Below are 21,760 nucleotides of genomic sequence, written 5' to 3'. Positions count from 1 at the left end.
TTGGGACGCCAGCTCTGAGCAGCAGGGCCCCGGTTCGGATCCCACATGAGGGCCAGTGACGCTGCGCCCTCTACAGCTAAGATGCTGAACAACAGCTCGACCTGGAGCTGGGCTGCCGTGAGTTGCCGGTGACAGCGTAGGTGCAGTGGGGCTGCAGTGGGCTGCCAAGAGCCACCGTGAGTGGCCGTCCAGTGGCCAGCAACCGATCTGCCTCACCCAGGAAGAGCGCAATGATCACAATACCAACATGGGCCAGTGAAGTGACGTCTTCCACAACTAGACTGAAGAACAAAAGGACGGCAACTTGTCTGTTCCCCTTCCCTTATTCCCCAACGCTGTTCCTACCCCCCAATTCTCCAATAAAATCTTAAAAAAATATAAAATAAATGGTTAATATGACATTTTGTGTTATGCATTGCTTTTTAGAAACATTTCTGTTATTTAAGGCAAGGTACGCTCATACTTCAGGGAACCTTACTGACTTCATTTGCCAACTTTCCCTACTTGAAGCTGGGTTACCCTACGAGAGTCTAATCTCCCTGAGGGCAGCTGTCCCCTGGCCTCCCAAGACTTGCTTTGAGACTGAGGGGACCCACTTGCTTAAGCCCAAAGCCCAGGAAGCATCCTTGATTCTTCCTCCTCCCTTGTCACCTACATCTCACCCATGAGCAAACCCTGTCGATTTCCTTCCGAGCCTCTCTATGCAGAACACAGGTGCCTCCTGTGTACTAACCATGTGTTTCTGTGGCTTTGAAATTTGGAGCCTGGCTGACCCTAGAGGAAGTGCCCTTCCCCGGGCCCACCAATTCCTAGAGATAGTAGATGACTCACCCTGGAGTACAAATTTCACATACAAACCAATCCATCCAGAACCCACACCCCCAACCACCTCCTCTATGGGGCTCTCACACTCAGGGCCACTGCCCCCTGCCCTAATCACCCAGGGCAGGCAGCAGACAACCAGGGGTAACCTCTGTGCCCCAGAGCCAGCTGAAACCATTCAAACTGGCCAGTCTTGAGCCTGCTCACCCTGTCTTCCTGTTCCTTCCCGCGGAAGCCACAGGAAAGGCCCTTGTGCATACTTTCCCCAGCTCTTTCTGCCTTGTATCCAACACTGGTCCTTCCCTGTGTGGCCGTGTGGGTGGCACGGCCTGCCCCCTCCTCTTGGGGACTGTAGCAAGCTATCTTTCCAATGGTAGTCCTCTCCTGATCGGTTGGCCTTGCCATACCTGAATAATAATGACATTTACATTTTCAAACACCCTGGAGTTGTGCCCCTTGCCAGCCCGGACCCTTCGATAACCACCCACCCACTCAGTGTGGCCCCTCTCTAGGCCCTCGGCCCAAGAGCCCCAGGACTCTCCCCAAATGAAAACTGATTGTGTCACTCTCTAATTTAAAATTCCCCAGAGCCTTTGACTACACATCAGACTAAAACCCACATCCCTCTCCACAGCCTCTGAGGCCCTGTGTGTCCAGCTGCTACAACCTGTTCTCAAACCAGCCACCTCTTGCTCAGTCCCCCAGCCACACTGGCCTCCTTTCAGGTCTTCAGAGATGCCAAGCTATTTCCTGCCACGGGGCCTTTGTACGTGCTGTTCTTTCTGCCCAGACCACTCTTCCCTCAACTTTGCATGACTGGCCCCTCTCCCTCTAGTCTCAGCCAAATGTCACCCCTTGGAGAGGCCTTCCTTATCTATGCTGACATCCTATTCCATTACCCCGTTTTCTTTTCTTCATCCCACATGTCACTCTGCGATATTCTTCTACTTGTTTATTGTCCGTCTTCCCACTCACACCCCTACTTGGAGTAGAGCATAAGCTCCTTGAGAACAGGGGCCCTGTTCACAGCTGTGTCCCCTGGGTCTATGCAGCCTGGTATGTAGCATTAGACGAATGAATGAGCAGTACCTTACCTGTATTTTCAGGGCTGGAGAGGGGAGGAGTGGAAGGGACTGATGAGTGCAGAGCTGTCCCCTGCCGTGGCCCTGCAGCCACTTGGGAGCTGCTGGCTCACCAGAGTCTCCCCAACGCCTGGCCCCAGACCAGGCTACTGCAGTGTCAGGGCTGGGAAAGGCAGACGGTGCCTGCTTCCTGGAGAAGCCAACGGGAAGCCGGCCTCTGTCTCGTGAGGTCCTGCTGACCATCACATTTCCCCTGCAAGGGTGCCCTGTCCTTCCCCAGACCCCAGGCTCATCTGTCGCCTGCTCCAGAAGCTGGGCTGTCCCCAGGCTGCGTCTCCACTTGGCCCGAAGGTTACAATGCAGCTTTTGCTGGTGCAGAGATGTCTAGAGTCGCTGCCAGCACTTTTATCTTTTCATTTCATCTGCCAGCCAAGAGCTTTTCCCTGCTTTTGCCTCTTAAAGCTTAAGGCATGAAATGTTGACCTTGAGTACAGGTGCCTCTTGCTGTGTTGCTCAAGTTCCCCTGTCCTGGTTCACATCCAGGCCAGCTGCTCCCGCCTTCTCTCTTCTTTTCCCTTGACCCCCATCCTTTTCCCCCAGGAAGCCTCAAAACCAAATTTGGGACTGTTTTTCCCCCCTGAGATTTGACTCAGGACTGCGAGTTTCCCTCTTTCCCCAAGGGCACCAATGTACCTCTTCAGACTGTGGCCAAGTGGCCACTGGAGAAAACATTCCTAGAGTCACTCACAGCCATGTGCAGAGCGAAGGGGGCTCCAGCACCTGAACTTGGTGGCTCCGGCTGCCCACCTTGCACCACATTCATTTACAAACATTCTTTGAGGGTCTACTATTTGCCAGACATTGGCCAGCTAGGGTCTGTCTCACTGGATGGGGAAGGGACTCTGGTCACGTCAGCATTGCGGAGTTATCCAAGCAGATGTTTGTGGAGCTCCATATGTGACAGTTCAACAAATCATCCTGGGACAACTGGATATCCATGTGCAAACGAATGAAGCTGAACCACTACCTCTCACATCATATACAAAAATTAATGAGAAATGGATCAAAAGTCTAAATATAAGAGCGAAAACCATTGAACTCTCAGAAGAACATGCAAGCATAAATTTTCATGACACCGGATTAGGCAAAGCCTTTCTAGATATGACACCAAAGGCAAAGCAACAAGATTAAAAATCGATAAGTTGGACATCAACAGAATAAAAACTATTATGCTTTAAAGGACACCATCAAGAAAGTGAAAAGACAACCCACAGAGTGGGAGAAAATGTTTGCAAATCATATACCTGGGGAAGGACTTGCATCTAGAATTCTAACAACTCAATAATAAAAAGACAACCCAACTAAAAAATGGGCAAAGGATCTGACTAGGTTTCTCCAAAGAAGATATACATTGTAAGTGGCCAATGTGCACATGACAAGATGTTCAATGTCATAAGACATGAAGAAAATGCAAATAAAAACCACAATTAGATCCCACTTCACACCCACGAGGATGGCTAGAATCAAAAAGTCAGCTAATAAGTGTTGATGAGGATGTGGAGAAGTAGAAAGCCTTGTGCATCGTTGGTGGGGATGTAAAATAGTGTAGTCACAGTGGAACACAGAATTTTTAAGTTCCTTAAAAATTTAAACATAGAATCACTCTATAACACAGCTATTCTTCTCCTAGGAATGAAAACCTATGTCCACACAAAAACACATACACACATGTTCATAGCAGCATTATTCATGATAGCCAAAAAGTGGAAATAAGCCAAAAGTCCATCAACTGATGAATGGATAAACAAATGTGGTCTATCCATACAATCAAATATTATTTAGCAATACAAAGGAATGAAACATTGATATGTGCTACAACATGGATGACCCTTGAAGACATTATTTAGGTACATATACGTGTCTATATAACACATATGTACAAAAGGCCACATATTGTATGATTCCATTTTTATGAAAAGTCCAGAATAGGGAAACCTATAGAAACAGAAAGCAGATTGGTGGTCTAGGGCTTAGAGGGTTGGGGCGAAATGGGGAATGGCTGCTAATGTGGACAGGGATTATTGTTGGGGTGATAGACAATGTTCTAAATTGATTGTGGTGATGGTTGCACAACTCTGTGACTATACTAAAACCACTGAATTGTACACTTTCAACGGAGAATTGTATAGTATGGGAATTCTATCTCAGTAAAGCTGCTATTAAAAAAAATCATGTGACAAAGATGCTAGACAACCCAGAAGGTTTGAGAATTTACAAACTTATAATTTGCGGTGGACAGAATAATGACTCTCAGAGGTTGTCTAGACCCTAACACCCGAAACCTCTGAGTATGTTTACTTACATGGCAAAAGGGGGTTTGTAGATGTGACTTAGGGTATGGGTTCTGAGATGGAGAGATTAGAGGAGTGTGCCCAACCTAATCACACCCTTAAATGCAGGGGCTCTTTCCCAGCTGGGTCAGAGAGACGAACCTGAGAAAGGGGAGATTCAAAGCACTTGACCTGTTGCTGACTTTGAAGATGGAGGTTGGGGGCCACAAGCCAGGGAATGTGGCCTCTGAAAGCTGCTAGTGGCCCTCTGCTGACAGCCAGCAAGGAATCAGGGGTCTCAGTCCTAAACCACAAGGGACTGAATTCTGCCGACACCCAACTGAGCAAGAAAAGGGCTCTCCTAGAAAGGGATGCAGCCCTGTGATTCCTTAGTTTTAGCCCAGTGGGACTTCGGACCTATAGGACTGTAAGAAAATACATTTGCGTTGTTTAAGCCACTAAATGGTGGCAAATTGTTATGGCAGCAATAGAAAACCAATACATATGTAGACTATATGAAGCCAATCTTTAAAAAAAAAAAAAAGGTGAGCTTTTTCATGTCAGGGGATAGAAAGATCTGCTTGTGGATGAAAACCCACGACACCCATCCTCCCCCTCTGCAAAAAGCAAAGAGCAAACAGGCAGAGCTGACATAGTGAGAGGTGCCTGAAAATAGAAACTACAACGTGATTTTATTTCTAACTCCACAGACATCTCCTGTGAGTCATTCATCTCTCTGGGCCTCACTTTCCATGTCTGTGAAGCAGGTTGAGTTACCCCTTACTTCTGCCTACCCCCCAGTTTAGGAAGATGAAAAGTATCAGCTCACAGAGAGAGCTCCGGGGTGCTCCTTGACAGACACAGTTCAGGTCACAGAACCCCACGGGGCATTGCTCCTTTCTCTGCCTTCCTTCAGAGGGTTTTGGGCACACCTGGTCCCTGACGACGTGGCCTGGAGTGTCTGCTGTTGGCGCAGAAACGAGAAAAGCTTCAGGTTGACAATTGTGCTGAAGCCAATGACCAGGCCCAAATACATGAGGTTTTAGATTTTGGGTTTTTTGGCAATACTCTTACACCTGGATGAGAACAAATGGTTTGCATGATGAAAAGAAAGTAAAGCGATGGTTCAAGTCAGACATGAAGATGCAGAGTCGGGATGAGACTGAGATAAGCACTAAAGGAGAGAGAGGAGGGCAGAGACATGGAAATACCTGTGATGTGCGGGAGTGCAAATACCATCAGGGAGAATAATTGTGACACCTGAGGCTCATTTCATGTCGCTCCTCAGGCCCCACCCCACCGACCCCTACGTGAGCACATGCCTTCTTAATAAGTTGGTTACAACTGACTGGCTTTGAGGTATTTTTAAAGATGCCTTCATCATCCTTGTGATGGCTGCTCAGGGATCTGGGAAACGTCCCCTCTGCTCATCTCAGTATCTGGGCACCTGTCATCTCCCATCTGTGCCTCCCTTGGCCCAGGTTTACATAGTTGTGTGGGTGCACGGCACACCCAAGGTTATAGAATCTGGGAAGGGCTCTCGGCTGAAAGTCCAGGCATCACCCAGTCCTGTTTAGCTGGCCCCTGCCCAGACCCTTCCGCCCACTTGCAGTCGTGAAGGCAGCCCAGTTGGTATCTGGCTCCTTGACCCTCTGCACAGGTCCTACCCAGGATGGCTCAAACCCTTCCTGAGCTCCGGTGGCCCACTGCAGGCCACCAGATGGCCCTGGCCTTGGTGACAGTGGAGCCCAGCCCCCCTGGGCTCCCTAGCCTTCCTGGAACCCTCTTGCCCAACATCCTGTGTGGTAACCATGCCTGTTGCCCCTGCTTAGTCCTGCTGACCACTGTCAAGTTCCCTCTGCTCGTGCCCAACCCTCTACCTCTACGGGAAGCTTCATGAAATAAAAAGCTGCTACAAGTTTTTGCTCTCTGGTCAGAATTCCCTTCCTTGGGAGGTCCAGCGTTCTTCAACAGAGATGGCCACGCATTCCCGTTTCTGGGGTGGGAGGAAGGTGGGTCTGGAGAAGGGAAACAGCAGGCATGGCGGAAGCTACGTCCAGGAGGTAGTCCTGGGTGGTCTGGCTGGCCAGCGCAGCACCGTCCCTGCCTTAATTAACTCGAGGTCACTCAGGGTCGGCTGGGAAGCAGAAAGGAGCAGATGCCTCTCTAATCACTGGGGTCCCACGGGGCGCGGGGGGTGGGGACGCACTGGCAGCACTGTAGGGCTGGGAGAAAAGTGGGCACTAGGTTGCTGCAGAGTGGGGGTCAGATACTGCATAATGGTGAGGAGCGGGGGACTGGAGCTGCACACCGTCCGGAGTGTTGAGAGAGGCAGCTGACCAGGTTATCTCCTTATCCCCCTCACCGACACCCTACAGAGAGGGCCTTATTTACATTTCCTGTCTTGCTCATAAAGCCACACAGGTGCAGGCTATGATTTACTGAGCATTCATTACAGGCCAGATAACCGCTGAGGCAGCTACTCGCATTGTCCCCATGGTACGGAGGGAGAAACTGAGTCTCAGGTACCTGTCTTCAAGGTCACACGGGTGTGAGCAGAGGTTTGAGGCTGTCTGGTGGAGGCATGGCAATGGCGTGTTCTCTGACCCCTAAATCACTACCTCTTGACGTTGAAAATGGCATGAAACAAGCTGCTCATTCTACAGATGGAGAAAAGCAAGGCCTGGAAAGGTCAGGTAACCTGTTCCAGGTCCCACAGCTTGGGTCACATTCTGGGAGGAGCCAGCTACCACTTCCCTCCGCCACTCGAGTGTCTTGGAAGGCAGCTCCTACGAGGTACAGCAGAACACAGGGCGGAAGAGAAGCGCGGCGGCTGGGAAGGCGGACCGGCCGCTAGCCCGCCCATTTCACTCCGAAGTCGGGCGGATCCACGGGAGGCGGGGAATCGTTCGGGATGCCCCGCCTCCTCCACCCCAAAGCGACCCCGAGCCAGGGGGCGTGGTCTCGCCTGCGCCTGCGCCTCCGCCGCGCGTCCTTGGCTCGGTCCCACTACGCGCCCGCGCCCGCGCGCGCGCGCGTCCTTGGCCCCGCGCCTGGGGCCTCACTGCGCGCGCGCGCGCTCCTCGCCTGGGGCCGTGCTGTGCGCGCGGGCCCCTAGCCCTGGCCCCCCCGTGCGCGTGCGCGCGCGCGCGCCGAGGCCTCGGTGCTCTGAGGCCCAGGTTCCGCGGGCCCGCCGTGCTTCCGGAGCTCGACTTGGCCTCGCGCCCTCCCTGCTCGTCGCCCCCGGCTCCACGGGCGAAACCTGAGCGCGCGTCAGGCGCGGGGCCGCGTGACGCGCACCTGTCGGGGCAGGCCCGGCTCGCCGGAGAGGATGCGCGGGGCCCCGGCCTGAGCCCGGCCTGCAGCGCCGCGCGCCCGGCGCCGCCCCCCGACGTTTCCCGGAGAAGCGGCTGGCTCTGACGGGCGAGATGAAGTAAGATGCCTCCCCCGCTTTCTCTCTGGCTCCTTTTGGCCACAGGCGTTCCTTATGGCCGGATGACGGTGGCGCGCGCGCGCGCGGGGGCGCGCGCGAGGCTGACCCCGAGGTCGGTGGGTCGGGCAGCCGGCGGGAGAGGCCGGCCACGCGCGGCTGTAAACTCTTCGGGCGTTTTGTTGGGAAGAGTCACCTTCGCCAGGACTCGCCCGCTTGCCAGTGCTCGGAACCAGGCGGGGCCAGAGCCTGCCCGAATTCCCCTCCCACCCTCCTTCCGCCAAATAAATCGATCTCCTCGGCAGACCCGTGGGCATAGGTTCTGTTTGGTGGCGGCTCGGCAGCAGGCGGACAGGCCCCTGTGAGTCTAGTCCAGAGGGACCAACAAGCGTCCCTTCCTAGGCTTTCTGGAATTCAGTTCAATGAGAGAAGGAACTCAGTGTTTTTTGGGTTTTTTGGTTTTTTTTTTCTTTTTCTTTTTCACTGGGGGTCCGCTTAATTTTTGGCATTAACCCTCAGGTTTCAACGAGCGGTTCCAATACACCGATCCAATGAATGGTTTTCCAGAAAATAACCTACCCGGAGCTCTGAAAATCAGCTCACTCAAACTTGAAAGTTTTGCCAGAAATGAGAACTTCTGGAAACATCATCAGCCTGAATTTCGCCCCCCATCTTGCCCCTCCCCCATCCCCCGCAACAGGTAGCAGAAGAGGGAAAACTGGTGTAGAGGGGGCACATGTTAAATTATGTTCTGCGCTCCCTGCAGAGGCGGATGGCTGATAGTATTTCTGAGTTTACGAGGTTATAATCTTCGGTAAGTTTTAGGAGCACCAGAGATAAAAAATGCTCAGTGTTTGGCACGGACAAAGCTCATTTTTCAGAGAGCTTTTTGTGCAACTGTTTCTCTCAGGTACATGGCTGCTCAACAAATAAGCACTGTGGTCAAACATTCAAGTCGTTTGTATCCAAAGACTGGACTTGACTAAGTTACCCTTACAGCCAGATGGCTTTAGGCCATTATAAAAGGGAAACAGTTAACTGTGGGCGAAGAAAGGGAAACCAAAAGGCATCTTTGGCCATCTGTGGCCCAGCCACCTCTCACTTTACTGGTGGTACCTGAACAAGGTAAATGCCATTGCTCGTTGCCAAACTTCACCTGGAGTCTGTTGGGCCCTCACCCAGGGGCAGAGCAGGTAGTCAGGTTTTGCTTTTTTACTGCCCAGAGTTAGGAGCCAGGTGGCTCTTTGTCTGGGAGAGCTCTTACCACCAGTATTTTCACAGCCGTGATCTGGGTTTTTTTCAGCCAGGGGTTAAAATGAGGTGGATGGTCCCTCTTTTAGGGCTGGAGAAAAGGCCCTCAGCAGTTAAGCAAAAGGCCTAGGGCTACAGAATTAGCGGTTTCTTTGGGGCTAGATTAGAAACCCCTCAAGGGCTGGGGTAGGGACATCTGCACCCTTTCATCATATCCCTTTGATTTTTTCATCAGTGTGGCAGGAAGTTCAGGAAGTTGTCGTGAGCTTATTCCTTGGCAATTTGTTTTTCCTGTTGTGGGGTGGTTAATTGGTTTTACAGCAGTTCCAAGAAGCTAGCAAAAAAGTCCCTTTACTCATGATGCTATTGGCTTTATAATGATTGAAGCTAACGTTTCTTGGGTGCTTGCTGTATGCCAAGTATCGTGCCAAGTGCTTAATATGGATTGTCTCATTTTGCGCTTTTTATTGACTTCTTTTCCCTCTCTGTGGTTGAGGTACAGAGAGGTTAAATAACTTGTATAAGGTCACACACCGTCTACGTGACAGAGGGAGGACTTGAACCCCAAGTTCTCGCACTTAACCAGTTCTCCAGGAACTATCCTCCCACCCCCACGCCACCCCTGGCCTTCTAGGTTTTAACAAAGCAACGCAGGCTTTAACACAATGTCTTCATGACGTCAAAAGGAGGACCAGAGAGTGAATCACTGTTGGGCAAAGTGGACCGAGGCCATTTACAGCAGTGAGTGGTCAGACAACCTGACCTCAGGGAGCAGAGGCGCCTCCCAGCTGGGTAGCTTATGTGAGAGAAGAAACCTGTCTGTTTAAACCACTATTGTTCCAGCTTGTTAGGGGAGCAGAATCAGCGTCCACACTAATACAATGTTATACATTTTGCCACTTGGGGTTGTAGTTACACATTTTACTGGTGGGGGGAGGTAAGGGCTGGAGCCAATGTGCCAGTATTCAAATCCTACCACCTTCAGTAAGGTATTTTACCTCTCTGCACCTTAGCTTCCTCTCTACTTATTCTAAAAATGGGAACAATAATAGTACCTACCTCATAGGTTGTGGCATAGTGCATGTCAAGCTCTTAACCTTGCATTTGACATATAATTAAATACTCTAGAAACATGTATCATTAATAGAATTGTTACAAATAGTAAGCTGCTGCTAATGTGTGCTGTGTCACAGTGCTTGAAGCCACCATTAGGGATTTGTTCCTTTGTGCCATCACTCAGGCACAGGTGACGGTGGTCTTATGCAAATGGGATTTATTCATTCAGTAGATCTTCGTAGTGCACCCCTCCGTGTGCCAGGCCCTGTTTTGGATGCTGGAGATACGCAGTGAACAAAACACAAAAACCCCTGTCCTCACTGGCACTTACATTTTTGAGGGGAGGGGCGACAGACAAGAAAGAAAACATACTTATCACATACGGTATATTAGAAAGTGGTATGTACTACGGAGAGAAATCAAGCAGGGGATGAGATGGGCGTGTGAGGTTTACAGTTTTCCATGGTTGGCTGAGAAAGCCTCGCTGAGAAGGTGACATTTCAGCAAAGGACTGAAGTGAGGGGGTGAACTATGTGGACATCTGCAGGGGAAAGTAGGTCAGGCAGAACAGCAAGTACAAAGGCCCTGAGGCAGGAGGATGGGTGGCCGGAGCCTAGAGAGGGCAGAGTAGCAGGAGACGAGATCAAAGAGGTAATAGGTGGGAGGCCCCAATGTGTAGCCCCTGCAGGGCACAGAACAGAAAAATGACATGATCTGACAGATGCTATAAAAAGATCACTCTGACTGCTGTGTTCAGGCAGAGAGAAGTGGGAGGCCAATTAGGTGCCTCCATAATCCAGGCAGGTGATGGTGGCCAGGACGAGTGGAGTGGTAGAGGATGGTGAGAAGTGGGTGTTATTCTACATAAATTTTGAAGATAGAAACTGTAGGATCTGCTGACACATCAGATGACCCCAAGGTTTCTGGCCTGAGCACGTGGAAGGAGATAGGGTTGCCTTTTGCTGAGAATGGGGAAATTTGCATTTGGAGCAGGTTGGGACATAAGTCAGTACAATTTTGAACGTGGAAAGTTTTGAGACATCCAACTAATGGTGTCCAAGTAGCAGTTGGTTCTTTTGAGTGTGGACTTTTTTTTTTTTTTTAAGATTTTTATTGGGGAATTGGGGGGATGGGAACAGTGCTGGGGAATTGGGGAAAGGGGAACAGACAAGTTGCTGTCGTTTTGTTCTTCAATCTAGTTGTGGAGGATGTTGCTTCACTGGCCCAAGTTGGCACCATCATTGCGCTCTTCTCTGGCGAGGCAGATCAGTCGCCGGCTTCTGGACGGCCGCTCACTGCGGCTGCTGGCCGCTCACGCTGGCTGCTGGCCACACACGGTAGCCCATGGTAATCCACTGCCACAGGGACTGCAGCCCACGCCGTCGCCGGCGACTCAGGCAGCCCAGCTCCAGGTTGAGCTGTTGTTCAGCATCTTAGCTGTGGAGGGCAGTGTTACTGGCCCTCATACGTGGGATCCGAACCGGGGCCCTCTGGCATCCCAAGCGAGTTCTTAACCATCGCGCCACTCGCCACTCGGCTGGCCCGAGTGTGGACTTTTGAGTCCAGACAGGAAGTAAAGACTTGGCATAAAGGCAGCTGTGTGCTGGTAAATGATTAGCAGCTGACTCTGCAGGGGGTAGGGGTTGGTGGGCGGAGCCTGCTTTGTAGCATTTGACAAGAGCTGCTGTGTAAATACTCCCTCCTTGGCCCGTTTCAAGCACACAGGTTACAGAATATCTTCACCTTCCTGATACAAGAGATGTATATAATGTCAAGAGCATAGATGATAGTAGAATGTAGTAAAAGAATTAGGAAGTCATGAGTGTTCAGTGTTATTACCTTTGTGTTTAATAGAATTTGGTTATAAATTTGTATAATTCAGTTGTTAATAATGGCTGTGTTTAACAACTGGCTTGAAAAAGTCCTGAAAATTTAGCAGTTGAATCTTGTGCGCAGGTGTGAGGTGGCTCCAGCGCACCATTTGGGTCATTGGGACCCAAGATTGGTACCTAAAGAGGGGATGGGAATAAGTATTCTCTGAGATTAGGGAGGGAAAAGATGCCCGTCTCACCGCCTTTGTCCCCAGTAGAAGCCCGAGGGGAACGAAGGCCCATGGCGGGTCATTGATGAGGGTTTGACCTGCATGTACACGGGTGTGTGTGGCACAGAGGGGTCCCAACCAGAAACCAGAAGTGCAGGAAACACACTTAAGTTGGGGATTGTATTAGGGACCAGGCACATCTCCTTGTGCTTTAGCTGAAAAGTATCTTTAGTTTGAATGCTTGTTTTACTCCTACACATTCTTTTAAAAATTCCAAACTCATGGGTTGTGATTTGAAGAAAACCTCCCTCCTTCTTGCCTAACAGAAAGTAGAAATCAAAGGCGTCAGTGGGCATTGGGAAAGGGAACAAGGTAGCAGCAGCCACTGACCTTTACCCCCCTGCTCCCCTCCCACCCGTGGGCTGCTGGGAATAGAGGACCAAGGCTGCTTCCTCCTGGGGTTTTCCAGAAACCATCCTGCCGCTGGAGCAGGAGCTGGGTCTGCGCTGGGCCTGGGAAGGCATGGCTGCATAGGTGTCCTCCACAGCTGCCTCTTTCCCTTGGGCAGAAACAGAGACTGGAACCAAGCCTGACCCAAGCTCTCTGGCTGGCCAGAGTTCACAACCTGGGGATGTTAGCGGAGCTGTGCTGTAAAAGGTGAGTCCCCCACAATGCCTGGTAGGAACCCTTCAGTTTGGAGTTGGGGGGCAGTGAAGGGTGCCTGGACTGTGGACGGGTGCCCAGTCAGTCCCGATGCTGAGATGAGCCTCTCAGAACAACACAATGCCCACACGGCACCCCACTTTGTAGTGTGGTATGTTTTGGGCAAGTGTCTTGAATAATAATTGTTGTAAATGAAATTGTATCCTCCATGCACTTAAGTTATAGCTTCAAAGAGTTTTGTCTGAATTTTTGAATGACGCTCAGTTGTCAGCTCATTGCTCTATGTTTTAGTCCTGTATTTCCCGGCCCCACTGCATTGATAGAAGTCTCTAAGCACTTAACCACCCTTCCAGAAAGCTGGCAGGTGTCTCCCTGATCAAGGATATTTATCTTCCTTCTTTCGGAAACTTAGGACTTCGGGGCAGTGAAGTATGGTAGTGGTCCTTTAGCTCAGCCTCTTTGTTTCACGGGTGGGGAAACTGAGGCCCAGCCAGGGTGAATGCCTTGTTCAAGGTGACTTGGCTGTTTAGCGGCTGGGCCTGGACAAGAATCACCGCCTATTCCAATTCACAATCTAATACCCTGTCTGCCCTGTCCTAGAGCTTCTCAAACTTGTCACTAAGGTTTTTCTTATTTATTAGTTAAAAATAGAAGAGATTCATAGCAGGATTGGGGGTTAGAATGCCACTTCCATGCGTTTTGGCTAACTTCAAGTATGCAATTTTAGAAGATTTATTTCACAGCCCATTCCACTCAGAGCAGGCAAGGAGGCAGGGGAAGTGCTTCAGCAAAACCTTCAGAAGTGGAGCCTCTTCGCTGAAGAGAGGCTTAGGGATGTGTTGGAGCCATCTGGTTTCCCTGTTTTTAGATGAGGAAACGTGGACGCAAACTGAGTAGGTGACTTAATCAGGTCATACAGCGAGGAGGTGGCCTTGAGCCCAGGTCCTCTGACCCAAATGCCACCTCCCGGTTACACAGTGACTGAGGCTCAGGCTTTGTGACTCGAGAGTTGAGTTTTCTCATCTGTAAAGTGGGAATCATCACAGAACCTCCTTCACAAGACGGTTTTAAGGAAAGATGGAGACAGTGCATTTAAATCATCTGCACGCTACTTGGTAAACATTAAGTATTAGTGTTGTTACTAGGTGCTCAGTAGTTAGCAGCCAGGTTTTGTAGGGGGATGGGCAACTCAAAACCAGTCGAGGCTGTTGAGAAATGCCCATGTTTGGACCTGCAGAATCAGGAGTTCATTGCCCTGGTGGAGGGAGCAGGAAGCAGGTATATGTGTTTTGATTCTGACGCCCCCTCTGATGAGAGCTGTTGCTCTAGACTCAGTACTCAGTATTCCAGCTGTCAGCAACTCAGGCCTCTCCCCGGACTCTCCGCAACAGAGCCTGCATTTCAAAAAGGATCCTCAAGAGGTTCAGATGCACTTTAAAGTTTTAGAAACACTGTTAAGGTTAAAAAACAGGGTAATAAAATAAATGTTCAGGAAAGAGTTATACCCTGGTAGGTTAGCAACCACTGAGTAAGCAACCATGTTGCAATAAATGATATGTCTAATCTGTGCTTGTTTAAAGGAGCGCTGGGGACATAAGCAAGAGATAAGGGAGGCTAACCTGGGCACTGGGAGCCCGGAACAGGGCTGGTCGGTCGGGCAGGGGAGACTGCAGCAGGACCTCTGAGTCAGAGCAGGATTAAATCGAGGGCTGGGAGTTGGTTCAGGCCAGGCACCCATCCATCACAGCTTTCTGCAGTCTTCTGGCCCTTGGGGCTCTCTCGCCTGCCCGTCCAGGCACTCTAAGGTTCCTGGGTGCCCCTCCTGGTATCAGGCACGTCCAGAGCCCTGGCTGCCACTCTCCGACCAGGACCTCTGAACTGCCGCTGGCCAGCTGGCGCCTCCTCCTTCTCCAGGCTGTTCTCTGGGCTTCAGATTTCTCACTGCCTCTCTCCTGCACTGACCTTGCAGCGTTTCCTTCCCTCCAGACAGGGGCGATTGCCAGTTGAGAAAGAAATGCTTGAAGGGCCAGGGACAGGAATTGGAGAGCAGGAGAAGAAAGGAGAATGGTCCTGTGGTCCCTGTGCAGATAAGAGTGGATGAGGAAGGCTGGGAGGCCACTCAAGGGGCCCTTTGATCCTCCAGAGAAGGCTCCAGGAAGCGAAATGTCTGGTGTCCTGTAGATTCTGGTGCAGACACTGTTGTTGGATCTTCTTGGTTTGGCTGCTAACTGGTGCCACCTTGGGGATGGATCTCCAGAGATATGAGGCAAAGGGAAAAGTGGAGGAGGGGGTCTGATGCCAGAGTCAGGAGGCAGCTCTGGTCCCTCCATACAGGGGATGAGATAGGGCTGTGGGAATGTAAGCTGGCCAGGTCTGCAGGGCCTTTGTAAATTCCTGCTATTTCTTTAAACCCCAGTTTCCCTATCAGCATAACCAGATTACAGCCTCATTGTTGAGGATTTTGTTAATCCTTTTTCTGGTAGACTGCCTGCCCTATAATAGGTGCTAATCAGTAATCTTACTTCCTTCTTCATTCCCACGCCCCAGGCTGGGCCCCATTCCCCCATCTATTTCTGAGAGCCAAGTTGCTGACCATGATTAAACTTTCCTCCTCACTTCCTCTGCCTTTCCCTCAGAGCACTGGCCTTGGTGGGAAATTGGAGAGCTGGAGAGCATGGAGTAAGAACTGAGCACATCAGGCCTTACAACCTTGGTCAGAACAGGAGGCCAGAGAAAGCAAAGCCTCGGGTGCATTTGTACAGCCCGAAGCCTCTCGCCTTTCAACCATGTCAGCTGCTTCAAATTAGGTGGAAAGCCAGCCAAGATGTTCGGCCCACCTTGGGAAGGCCGCAGCATGCGGTCAGCCCAGGAGCCAGGGAGCCTGGTGCCTGTTCGGCTCCCGCACTTTCTCACGCTGGGACCATCACCTGCTGGGCCTCAGCTCCTGTGTCTGAGAAGGGTGACTATAACAGAAGCCACCCCGCTGGTTCTTCTCAGGGTTCTTGTCTGCATTCAGTGAGAACTGACGCACACGTGGACTAAGTTCAGTGTTTGGCGTATGCTCACATCCAGAGTTTGCTGCTCTGATTGACAGCCCATCGTAATAGCTACCACTTAGGTGGTGTTTAATAGATGGTAGGCCCTGTCCTAAGCACATTATAAATATTAACTCGTTTTATCCTTACAACAACCCTATGACATAGGTACCACTATTACCCCCATTTCAGATGAGGAAACTGAGAGAGGTTCTATAACTATCCAAGGTAAGGGGGTGAGCTGGGATTCAAGTTCAGTCTGTTGGTTTCAGAGGCTATATTTTTAATCACTGTGCTATAACGATTATTAGTAATCATTTTGTGCTTGGGGCCCAGTAGATATGGGAGAAGCAACAAGGGATGTGAGAGGGTGTGATCATATCTTCTCACAGCTCCAGGCAGCCCGAAGGGCCTGCGACCGTTCCTGAGCTGCCCTGATGGTCCAGGCGACCTGTGCTCAGGGGTGAGACTGGCCTTGGTCAGAAAGTAGACAGCTCCAGTCCCATGGCAGCCCTGGGGGCCTCCCTCATGGCTGGTGCCATCTCCCCATGAAGCATAGTGGTCCACCTCTCGCAAGTGGCCTAGCACCTTTCGGGCCTAGTCCCTGTTTACAGAGCAGGCTCCCTGCCCACCGGCTTCTTGGCACAGAAGCAAGCTGCCGAGGAGGTGGAAGCTGTGGGACTAACATTTTCCCAAGAAACAAGTGGCTGTTTCTTGCCAGGCAGGAAATGTTTGATAGCCCAGAAATGTGTTTACCCCCATGTGACAGCCACCTGAGCCATGTCTGAGCCTTCCTTGTTCCTTGTCTCTTTCCCAGGCACCCAGGCTTTTGGAAGATGCTCACAGTGGCAGTGTGCATGGTCCTTCTGGGCTGCCTGCAGGCCCAAGAGCCCCAGGGACATGTCTCCATAATCCTGCTGGGAGCAACTGGGGACCTGGCCAAAAAATACTTATGGCAGGGGCTATTCCAGCTGTACCTGGATGAGGCGGGAAAGGGCCACAGTTTTAGCTTCCATGGGGCTGCTCTGACGACCACCAAGCAGGGCCAAGAGTTCATGGACAAGTTCCTGGAGTCCCTCTCCTGTCCCAAGGATGTAGCACCTGGTCGCTGTGCTGAGCTCAAGGACCAGTTCCAGCGGCTGAGCCAGTACCACCAGCTGAAGACCAGTGAGGACTATCTGGCCCTGAGCAAGGACATCGAAGCACTGGTCCAGCAGGAGGGCCTCCGGGAGGCTGGCCGGGTTTTCTACTTCTCGGTGCCGCCCTTCGCCTACGCGGACATTGCCCGCAACATCAACAGCAGCTGCCGACCGGGCCCAGGCGCCTGGCTGCGGGTCGTCCTTGAGAAACCCTTTGGCCATGACCACCTCTCAGCCCAGCAGCTGGCCACAGAGCTTGGGAGCTTTTTCCAAGAGGAGGAGATGTACCGGGTGGACCATTACCTGGGCAAGCAGGTGAGCTTCAGCTCAGAGCCTTGCTCTGGGGTTGGCGTGAGCTGGACACAGGTGGATCCCGTGGACAGGGCCACACCACTCATTGTGGGATTAGGCCTGAGGGAATGTGAGATCTGAGCTCCCTCGGTCGTTTTGAAGGTGGTCAGGTGGTGAGAGGGTGAAGGACAAGCCGTGTGGCCCTGTCCACGTGTCCAGCCGCTTGTTCTTCTGTGTGTCCATCCTCGCTGTTTCCCAGCCAGGGGCTGGCTCTGATCTCTCCGCGGTGCCCTGTGTCCTCTCCGCTGCTCTCTGGACCTGGCTTCCAGCTGGGTCTGCTGTGGGAATTAGAATTAACCACCTGATTCCACACCCATCTGCCTTTGTTTCCAATGTCTTCTTCTTCTTGAGTTCTGTTTTGAACCAGAAGGCTGGTAATAAGATCTGAAAACTGAACAGGGACCCAAGGTCCCTCCTTCTCATCCTGGCCCTGTGGCAGAGCGTGCGCTGGCCTGGGTGATGCACGTCAGCTGGCCGGTTCCCTCTGCACGTGACCTGTCTCCCCAGAAACGCCAGCAGAGAGCACACCTGTGTGCTTCGGTGCTGACCAGGCTGACGAGCCCGGGGCCCTGGGGGAGGCACCTCGTAGCCATCTGGGCACCGGCATCACTCTCCATCCAGCCCTGTTTGGAGCTGCCATATTCCCAAGGGTGGGCCTCGGACCAGTGCCTGTCCTGGTGAGGTTTTCATTTGTTTATGGGAAAAATGAAACATTTTTTTTCAGTTTGAAGCTTTTCTTGCTCCATTTTTGGTATTAATATCTTTCATTTATTAAAAGTTGATAGTCATAGACGATACGTAAGCTTAAATATTTTCTTGCATGGCAAAATAAAAAGCTGGTGACCCTGTGGGTTCCTCAGAAGTTTTGAGTCCTGGATGGGCTTCCACGAAGCCCGGCCGTCCAGGAGCCATTGCACCGGAGCATCTTCTCTGAGCAGGGAATAGCAGAGCTTGGGGGCCTTCCTTGGAGCCAGGACGCCTTCGTCCCGAGAAGAACCTGCAGCACAACCAGTCTCCTTCCTTGCCAGGCCGTGGCCCAGATCCTGCCTTTCCGAGACCAGAACCGCAAGGCCTTGGACGGCCTCTGGAACCGACACCACGTGGAGCGGGTGGAGATTGTCCTGAAAGAGACTGTGGACGCAGAAGGTGCGTGAATGGTCCGCTCCGCCTCCTGGACCTCCCCTTGCACTGCATCTGCCAAGGTGTTGGAGGGGGCGGGGAGCAGCTGGAGGATCAGCCTGCCCCATGCCCCCGCCAGTGCTTCTAGGAGGACGGAGGGATGAGTTTGCTGGTGTGTGGTCTCCCTCCAGGGCCTGCTGTGTGCCCAGTTCTGGGTCGTGCTAAGTCCCAGGATGTCCGCAGGTTATGGGTGCTGCCTGAATGGTCATGGCTGCCCTGGGGGAGCTTGCAGTCTAGTTAAGTCAGCATGGCTCGGACGCTGAAGCAACTGGGAAGCGGTCAACGCTATAAGTTAACCTGTTTCCTGAATGTGGTGGAGTCCGCCAGGCTGCTGGGGCTCCTCAGACTTGCAGTTTCACAAGTGCTTTCTCTGCCTGGAAAGCTCCTCGTTACCTCCTCACCTTCTGATTCCTGTTCTTAGTCCCCCACTCAGTTGTCAGCCCCTTGGGGAGCCTCTGTGGGGTGTCTCAACAAGGTCCTGACACTCCTGGCCCCGCGGGCCCCTTCACTGCCCCTCAGTCTTTTCCCGTCCTCCCCCTGTGAACCCGTCTCTCCCAGCAGAGGGCAGGGTACAGGCCGTCTCTGCCCTGGCTCTTGGCACACACCTCGGAAGCTGCGTGAATACCGGGAGTGAGCAGTGTTGATTGGGAGTCAGGGGACCTGAGTGTTAGGCCCGTCGCTTCCTTCACCGAGTGACCTCAGCACGTCACTTCCCACAGCTGTGAGACGGGCAAGTCGTGTGGGGACAACAGCCAAGGCCCCTGGGCTCTGGCATCCTGTGATCTCGTCAGATCTTTTGAGCACTGACTGTATGTATATGTTCAAAGCATCAGTTCTAACCCAGAATAATAAATGTGAATTCTTCATGTGGCATGAGCACCCCCATAGCCAAACGAGGTGGGTACTATTATTAGCCTCCTCTGACAGATGGGGTTTGGTGACGTGCCCAAGGTCACACGTCAGGAAGTGGTGGGGCCAGATCCTGGGGCATGCGATCTGGCTCCGGCACCAGGCTGTGTACCCAACATGCAGCTCGTCCCTGTGACTGTTCCTGCAGCCGGGGCAGGAAGGCCTGAGGCCTGGCCCACGCCGAGTGTGTGTGTGTGTGTGTGTGTGGGGCGGGGCAGTGGGGTACCGCAAGCTCTGCCTTTCTCTTGGCCTTCCCTTTTCTTTCTCTTCCCCTTGGTTACTCTCCCTTCCTCTATGGATGTGTATTCAGTGCTAGAAGCTCTGTGGGGATACAGAGAGGTGTGAGACCCCGCCTCTGTCCCCTGATACCTCACAGATTCACTGGGGGAGAAAATACCTGGAGACAAACACCAAAGTGAATGATTTCAGGTAGGCGGTATGGTGGTAGGCAGGGCAGGGGCGAGAGGCATGGTGGGCTGGGGCAGTCCGGCACCAGGCACCGGGCACCGGGCACCGGACGGCACTAGCCAGGTTCTCCCTACCGGGAAAGAGGCCCTTTCCCCACTGCAGTGAGCCTGTGGGGGGTCTCGGATGCTCCCCAGCCCCTCCAGATCTCCCCTTCTGTCCTCAGCAAGGGCTCAGGCTTCAGGTCGCCTCCTTGTGCCTGTGTGTGTCTGGTGTCCTGGCGGGAGCGAATGCTGGGCCTCGCCCTTGCGTCATCTGCAGAGAGATGAGCTTCAGAGCTGGCGCTGAGAGTGTGGGGTGGAGTGGACGGTGCTGCTGCCATGCCTGCTGTGGGAGCCAGCACCTTGCTCTGCCTGGACCCGGCCCAGTCACTGGCAGGGCCGGGACACCGGACCCCCTCCCCCTGCCCCGTTTCTGGCAGCTCTCTCCTGTGCCCACCCGTGGGTGGGGAAGAGCCATGGTATCTGGAGGTACCAGTTGGTACCACTGCCTCTTATTCCTTCCAACTCTCCCCACCCCATTTCCTTCTTGGTATCTGATGTCATTTGTGGGTCTCTTTGCAGGACCCCTAAGTACAGCAAAGATACTTTTAGATTTTGGAGAAAGAAAAACAGAAGGCAAGGCAGAAAGATAGGCAGGGGCTTGGGCAGGTCTGGTTGTCAAGGCAACCCTGGGGCAGGGGGAGTCTCAGGTTTGAATAGCAACACAACAGCTGAGGACTTAGAGGAGGGGACCGTGGCTGCCTTCAAGGCTGCTGTGGGACCAAAGCACAGGCCCAGCTGTGTGCAGGCTGTGGGTTCTGAGGGTTGGGTGTCACTCCTGCCAGGCCCAGAGCACAATGCTGCTTCGCTCAGGTGGGCTCTGTGTCTTCAGCCCGGAGGCAGAGAGAGATGCGGGACAGGCAGCCAGGGACCCACTAGCCCCGAGGGGCTTGCAATCAGTAAGCATGTGGTCAGAGGCGCTGGTTCAGACCACTGTCCTTGTCAGAGGTGGCCCTCAGGACTGTAGGTGTCCTGGGGGTTGGGTCTCCCTGGCTGGCCTGTTTACCTGCCAGTTGCATATTCAGGCCCAGAACAGTGTATAACGGGGTGACTTCCTGCTACTGTGCTCCTCCTCACAGCAGCGGGGACCTTGGGCACGAACCCTTTGGCAATAGAGTGATTTCTGTCTGTCTGTCTCTCTGTCCTGGGACCAGAAGGACAAGCATTCTTCACTTCCCAAGGAAGTGACCTGGTGCAGCTCTGGTGGCCCAAGCACTGATCGGTGCTGTCCCCTCTGGTCCTGCTTTGGAGCGCCTCCCTCAGGAGGGACTCCTGTAGACTCTAGTTCAGGCCGGAGAGAGAGGACAGGAGCTGTGGCCCCTGCTGCCACCCCACCACAGCCAGCCAGCCCTGTGCCTAGCTGCCTTCCTCCGGGGTTGGGACGGGAAGTGGGCAGGAAGAAAGACTGCCATCCTGCTGGAGCCGCAGTGCCTGCTGCGGTGGGACTGAGTGTGGCCTGGAGGGTTCCGAGGCAGGATTCAGAGCCCAGCATCCTGACCTTAAGCCAAAGGGCACAGTGTGGCCTGCCTTCTCCCCCCACCCCCATCCCTTACTCCAGGCGGTTTGGTCCTGCCCCAGCTTCCTCTTCCTCCTCCTACAGCCCCTGGCTGATTCCTTTGCTGAGACGCACTAGAGTGACCCAGTCCCTGGGGGCAGCCTAGCCTGCCACCTTGAGTGCTGGAAGGGTAGGGGGCTGTAAGCCAGGCCTGGGAAATGGAGCGTTCCTGGTCCACGCTGCTGCAGGCCCTGGGAAAGAGACGTGAGCTGCAAGGTCGTTGGGATGTCCCCAGCCCCCACTCACTTACATCCACTCGGTGGAGGCCGGCTTCCCCAGCTCCCTCCCTCCACGGCTGTGTGAGTGGTTTTTCTCCTTTTCTGCCGCAGCCTCTGGCCCAGAGGAGTTTGCTGCAGAGTCAAGGCTGCTGCATAGACAAGAGGGGGAGACACCAGAGAGAGAGAGAAAGAG

The 21,760-nt window shown here is 52.8% G+C and overlaps 1 protein-coding gene across 4 annotated transcripts in view; it reads left to right on the top strand.

Annotated features, from left to right (window-relative positions):
- Window positions 1-7,367: 7,367 nt before the first annotated feature.
- Window positions 7,368-21,760, top strand: part of H6PD (hexose-6-phosphate dehydrogenase/glucose 1-dehydrogenase) — a 27,252-nt gene continuing 12,859 nt past the window's right edge. Inside the window, exons 1-4 of one of the 4 annotated variants that reach the window (XM_019639816.1) lie at window positions 7,368-7,667; window positions 12,581-12,669; window positions 16,528-17,164; window positions 18,229-18,346. In XM_019639816.1, coding sequence (XP_019495361.1) covers window positions 12,644-12,669; window positions 16,528-17,164; window positions 18,229-18,346 — 781 coding nt within the window. In that variant the 5' untranslated portion in view covers window positions 7,368-7,667; window positions 12,581-12,643. Of the gene's footprint in view, window positions 7,668-11,546; window positions 12,670-15,878; window positions 15,939-16,527; window positions 17,165-18,228; window positions 18,347-21,760 lie in introns of those variants that run through there. The other 3 variants (XM_019639819.1, XM_019639818.1, XM_019639815.1) reach the window with 3 other exon arrangements.

This window comes from Hipposideros armiger, unplaced genomic scaffold, assembly GCF_001890085.2.
Source record: "Hipposideros armiger isolate ML-2016 unplaced genomic scaffold, ASM189008v1 scaffold_46, whole genome shotgun sequence".
Classification (NCBI taxonomy): Eukaryota; Metazoa; Chordata; class Mammalia; order Chiroptera; family Hipposideridae; genus Hipposideros; species Hipposideros armiger.
This window is presented reverse-complemented; position numbering and strand designations above follow the sequence as displayed.